At 49.2% G+C, this 5,161-nt stretch overlaps 1 protein-coding gene across 1 annotated transcript; it reads right to left on the reverse strand.

The window, feature by feature from the left end:
* Positions 1 to 263: 263 nt before the first annotated feature.
* On the reverse strand, positions 264 to 1,821 carry LOC115474686 (brain-specific homeobox/POU domain protein 3). Its single transcript, XM_030210290.1, has 2 exons — positions 1,702 to 1,821; positions 264 to 1,172 (listed from the first exon to the last, which is right to left on the reverse strand). The coding sequence occupies exons 1-2, from the start codon at positions 1,819 to 1,821 to the stop codon at positions 264 to 266; spliced, it is 1,029 nt and encodes a 342-aa protein (XP_030066150.1).
* Positions 1,822 to 5,161: the final 3,340 nt, after the last annotated feature.

The raw sequence follows: 5,161 nt of genomic DNA on the forward strand, positions 1-5,161 counted from the left end.
AGGAAAAGTATTTAAGTTCTTTATTGGGTTAGTTCCTCAGGGGGGGAAAAAGCACAAAACAAAAAGCAAAGCCGCCGAATTAAAGGCCCCCTCCCCAATCCGAAAGAAAACAATTGCAGACAAGAACGGAAGGGGGAGGGGTTCAGTTTGACAATTCTTGGTGATTTCTAAATTGTTTGTTTAGGGAAAGATACAAAGACGGAGTCTCGTGTTCTTTTTTTTTTTTTTTTTTTAAGTATTATATCGTTACCTATCCCTTTTTGTCAGTAAGTTGCAGAAAATTTCATTCTTTTCTGCTTCTGTCTCTGATTACAAAACCAGACCCTTACCACGTTCTTCTTCAAGTCTAACTTTTCTGCAATCGCTGCAATTTTCTCAGAGGAAGGTCTGGGCTGCACAGCAAAGTAAGCTTCCAATGATCTCTTTTCAGGAGCTGCAATGGAAGTGCGCTTGCGTTTCTTGTCTCCCCCAGTGAAGATTTCAGGTTTGGTCATTTTCTCCCTTTGCGCCCTTTCCGCCTCCTCCAGCCAAGCCTCCAGGATGGGTTTAAGTGCCACCATGTTGTTATGAGACAAGGTGAGCGACTCAAACCTACAGATGGTGCTTTGGCTCAGGCAACCAACGCCTGGAATCTTTAGATTGGCCAAGGCAGACCCCACGTCAGCCTGGGTCACCCCAAGTTTGATCCTCCTCTGTTTGAACCTCTCAGCAAAGGACTCCAGTTCCCTTGGGTCTGTCTCTGTTTCAGGGCAGGACATGACGGCATGGCTTGCCAAGCTATGGGTGTGAGTGAGGTTCATAGATTGTGAGTGGTGGGCCATGTGGTTAATGGCTGACATATGGGCGTGTGGATGGGATGGTGTAGAGCCAACATCTGGTCCCGGAACTCCTCCTAAAGAGAGTGCAGGGTTGAGATGATCTAGAAGGTCTCCTTCTAAACCCTGGGAGGGTTGGTGAGGATGATGGTGATGAGGGTGGTGGGTTGTCAAAACAGAAGGGTGATGTAGATTGAGTGACGAAGAGGTAGGAGTGCAAGACACACTACTCATAGTGTGATAGGTGGCATCTGGCTTGAAAGGATGGGTTTTCTGAGCCATTATATCCACAGCGGCTAAAGCTTCAGCCCCTCTTAGCAAAGTCTCATCAAAGCCCGCAAAGATATTACCTTGAATCTGGAAAGGACAAGAAGACCAGCACAAAAGTATTAAACCCTAAAATGATAGTATATCTCGCGGCATGTTTTTTTTTTAAATCGAATTATAATGACAGGTACAACATATTTCTCTAACCAGAACTCAGAAACATTTAGACTCCCAATGTGTGTGCTGAACAAATGAGAGTAAATTCTATGCTTTATGATTATTAGGCTTAGGCTTTCACGATTTCTTTCACAAAATTGTATTTTCGTCCAAGGCAAGGAGAGAAAGAACAGAAGACTCATACACAGGCACCCGCATAGTCGGCAGAAACTAAGATATTTTGCAAATAGCATCCCTTCCTTATTTTACTAATCCTACAGCTATTTACAAGGGAAAGAGATTTGTGATTTCAAACTTGTAACACCGCAGGCAGCCTATACCTTTTACAAGGATTTTTTTTTTTTTGAAGTCTAGAGAGTATAAACTAATTACAAACGTACCAAAATGCCAACCCGTTAGGAGAAGAGAGAAAATAAAAGAGCTAAGTTCTTTGCAGACTTACCTGAGGAGCTTGGAGACAAGCTCTCCTTATGGCCTCTGAGCTGGTGTGCAGATGGGTATACTTCGGCTCATGTAGGATAGGATGCATACTGAAAGCCTGTTTACTGTTCATGGACATCATGATGGAAGAGAAGACAGTACGCACTGGTGTTACTAGTGCATGAGCAGATGGGCAATCTGCTTCAGCTTTGCTCTTTTTGGTGTGTTGTTATTGTCTGACTTCTGATCACCGTATCAGTGGCATTAAAGCCCCGACCCTGATCCCTCCTCTCGTCCCTTTGGATTGGGGAGAAGTGGAATGAAAGACTCCGCCTCTCAGGAAAGAGGAGCCGCGGGCAGTGACATCACTTGTAGCGTCACCAGCCCACTGCCGCCCTCTTCGCTTTCCCTGATTTCCCCTCGAGCCTACAGGACAGTAGACAGTCAGGTGGGCTAACAGGGTGTTTTGATAGCATTAGTGATGGAAGAACTACACTGCTAAGAAGGTAAGGATGTCAAAAGTAAGGGAAGTAGGACAATTAAATAACAGGGAAATACTAACAGGAGCAACTGAAGTCCACCAGGTTCTGGAGCTAGAGAAATGAGTTGCTGTATTTGTGGGCATGGGCAAAATCGAATGCTCACTAGTACTGCTTTGTGATGAATGCAGGAGATCAGACTGGAGCAATGGCTTGCTTAGGTGGGTGTAAAAGTGACCTCTAAACTGTACAATTCCACGGATGTGATTCATTTGCTGAGGCGTGCAGTTTTTTTTTAAAGAAATTAATGGCTCTATTCTGTGCATATTTTTTCAATTAAAAGTACAGGAAACAAATCTTAAAACTACCAGCAAAACTTGATATTTGGTAGTTAATTTTAAACATGATTTAAATCAAAGATACCAGATAGAAAAAGTTTTGCTGTGGATTGTCACAAGTTTGCTGTTAGTCTGGAGGAAAATTTAATACACTTTTTCCTTCTGGGTGCTTGATTCACAGCTTTTGTTTCTCATTGAGGGCAACCAGAAATCTTTTTTTTAGTGTGTTAGCTTCTTTTAGTGTGTGTGTGTGTGATGATATATGAGAGGAATTACAACTCTCTAACTGAGCATGCCTTTTGCAAAAGGTGTCCTGGAATTAGAACTACTAAACAACTACCAACTACAGTAAGGTACATTCATTACATAGTAAATGACGGCAGAAAAAGACCTGCACGGTCCATCCAGTCTGCTGAGGAGGAAGGAGGTGTTTTAGTGAGCTCTGCTGACTTCCAGTGGAAAGGGAGTGAGACCTAGCTCCCTCCCCAAAGATGAGGAGGGTCCCTGGGGAGAAGGCCTCAGGAAAGTCCCAGGCTATGGGGCCTCCTGGGGCCCGGGACCAGAAGGCCGAAAGGAGTGGCTCTCTCCCTGGTTTGACTACCGGGAGAAGGGAAAGGAGTCCAGTGGACCGAAGGGAGAAGCAGCCCAGTGGAGGCCACCAGAGCATTTCCCCCTCCATGGCCCAGCTTGCGGAAGGTAAGCGAGAAGACAGTGGAGGGGGGAGGAAGATAGTACAGGCCCCAGAAGGGCGCTTCCAAGGAAGGGAGAAGGAAGAGGCGATGGAAGTTTGCCAGAAGCCTTTGCTGGAGGCAGCTGAGAGTGAGAGTGAGGAGAATGGATCGTCAGATGAGGAGTTCCTTGAAGTGAGCTATGACCCTGATGATCCAGCAAGTAGTGTGGTAAATATTGTAAGACGAATTAAGCTGGTGGAAAAAGAAGTAGTGGAGCTAGGAAAACGTCTGAAAATGGCAAGAACTATGTGTAAATTTGCCCCAGCGGAGCACAGACAAATGTATGTTAAAGAGGAAGCCCGGATATCAAAGTTGTTGGGGAAAAAAGAACACTTGTTGAACTGTTTAAAAAAGGGCTCTGTGAATCCTTTGAGGGAGCTCTCTGTTAACCGAGAAAGGATGGCTTCAATACCTCAGTCTGGGGGTTCAGGAACACTACAGTTGCAGCAAGCTTCAGTGTCTTCAGCAGCATTAGACTCAAAAGAGTTGTCTGGGTTCAGAGGTGACCCCACTTTAAAATACATGAGACAGTTGGCAACACAGTCTAGAGCACTTACCCAGCAGCCAGAGGATAAGGAGGCAGCGGCAGGACATGGCTCTGAGGTGGGGGCTGGAGTAGAGATCCTACCTGTGGAGGGGAGGACAGAACTCAGTAACTTTTCAAAACTCCAGATAATGGAGGCAGCAGAGGGAGACGCAGGTAGCAGCCTGTTTTCTACAGAGGTGGTGGTCGAAGTCTCAGAGGGCTTACCTGCAGTTGTGCAAACAGCAGAGACAGTTGCCGTGAAGGAGGCCCTGTTGGAAAAGGGTCAGCAGAGGCAGACTCCGGTATTTTTGGCCGGGTCTGCAATGACTGAAGTGGAAACCGAAGCAGCATGGCATCTGGAGAAGCCCCGCCCACGAAGTCCGGGAGCAGGGGAGGTCTTCCCTGAGCATGGAGTAGCTGGCGGTTTACAGGAGAGGGGTCGGAGAGAGAGGAATAGGAGCGGGCAGCAGCTGGGAGCTCATTTGACCAGCTGTCCATTACAAGAGGTGAAATCGGGGGGTGCTAACAGCCAGCCTGTGGCGGAATCAGGAACAGACAAGCCATGCCCCCGGGAAGCGCCAGCCATTGGGAGAACGCAGGAGGGACTGCACCAGAAGCAAGGGGGAAGTAACCCGATTGTTGAGAGACTTTCGTTGACTACAGAAGTGGACATGGCAAGTCTAACAGATGTGCAGCGGGTGGTGGAGCAGACCTGCCAGCAGGACGGCTGGGAGCGAGGAGCCAAGGGGAGCGGCGGAGTTCCGGAGGCTTCGCCCCTGGTGCCGGAGGTTGGAGGGAGTTCGGGGGCAGAGCGAGCAGGGAGTCTGGTATCGCCAGCTGCAGACCTGACTGGGCAGGTGCCAGAGTATCGCCAGGAGACAGAGGAGAGGAGGCGATTAGCCCAGAGGCTGGAGCCTGCAGTGGCAGGGACGAGCAGGGACGTTCCAGGAAGTGGTGATGGGCAGGACAATCAGTTGGAGGCAGCCCAAGCCGCAGAACTGACTATGGACGTTGCTGGATGTTTGTCTGAGAGGGAAGGGGACGGGGACAACGGGAGGGGGAGGGGGCGGTGGATATTGAGGAAGGGAGAGGGATGAGGGGAGGGGCAGAGGGACAGAAGGGGGGGGGAGGCAGAGGGAAGGGCTGGAACAAGTGTGGAGGGGGGGCGGTGGGGGCTGGGGTCCAAGTCCTTTGCGGCAGTAGTCCAGGGAGGGGGAAGGAGGGAGGGGGGGAGATCGGGTGGTTTTGAGGGCCCAGGGAGGGGTTGGGGGGGAGCGGGGACAGGGGGTGGACAGCTGCCTAAGCGGCGAAATGTGGTACAGCTGAAATGGATAGGGGAGGGGGCAATGCCCTCCAGGGATCGGGTCTTGAGGCTGGTGATGGGGATGGGGTTTATACCCGAGGACTT

Source organism: Microcaecilia unicolor, chromosome 7, assembly GCF_901765095.1.
Source record: "Microcaecilia unicolor chromosome 7, aMicUni1.1, whole genome shotgun sequence".
Lineage (NCBI taxonomy): Eukaryota > Metazoa > Chordata > Amphibia > Gymnophiona > Siphonopidae > Microcaecilia > Microcaecilia unicolor.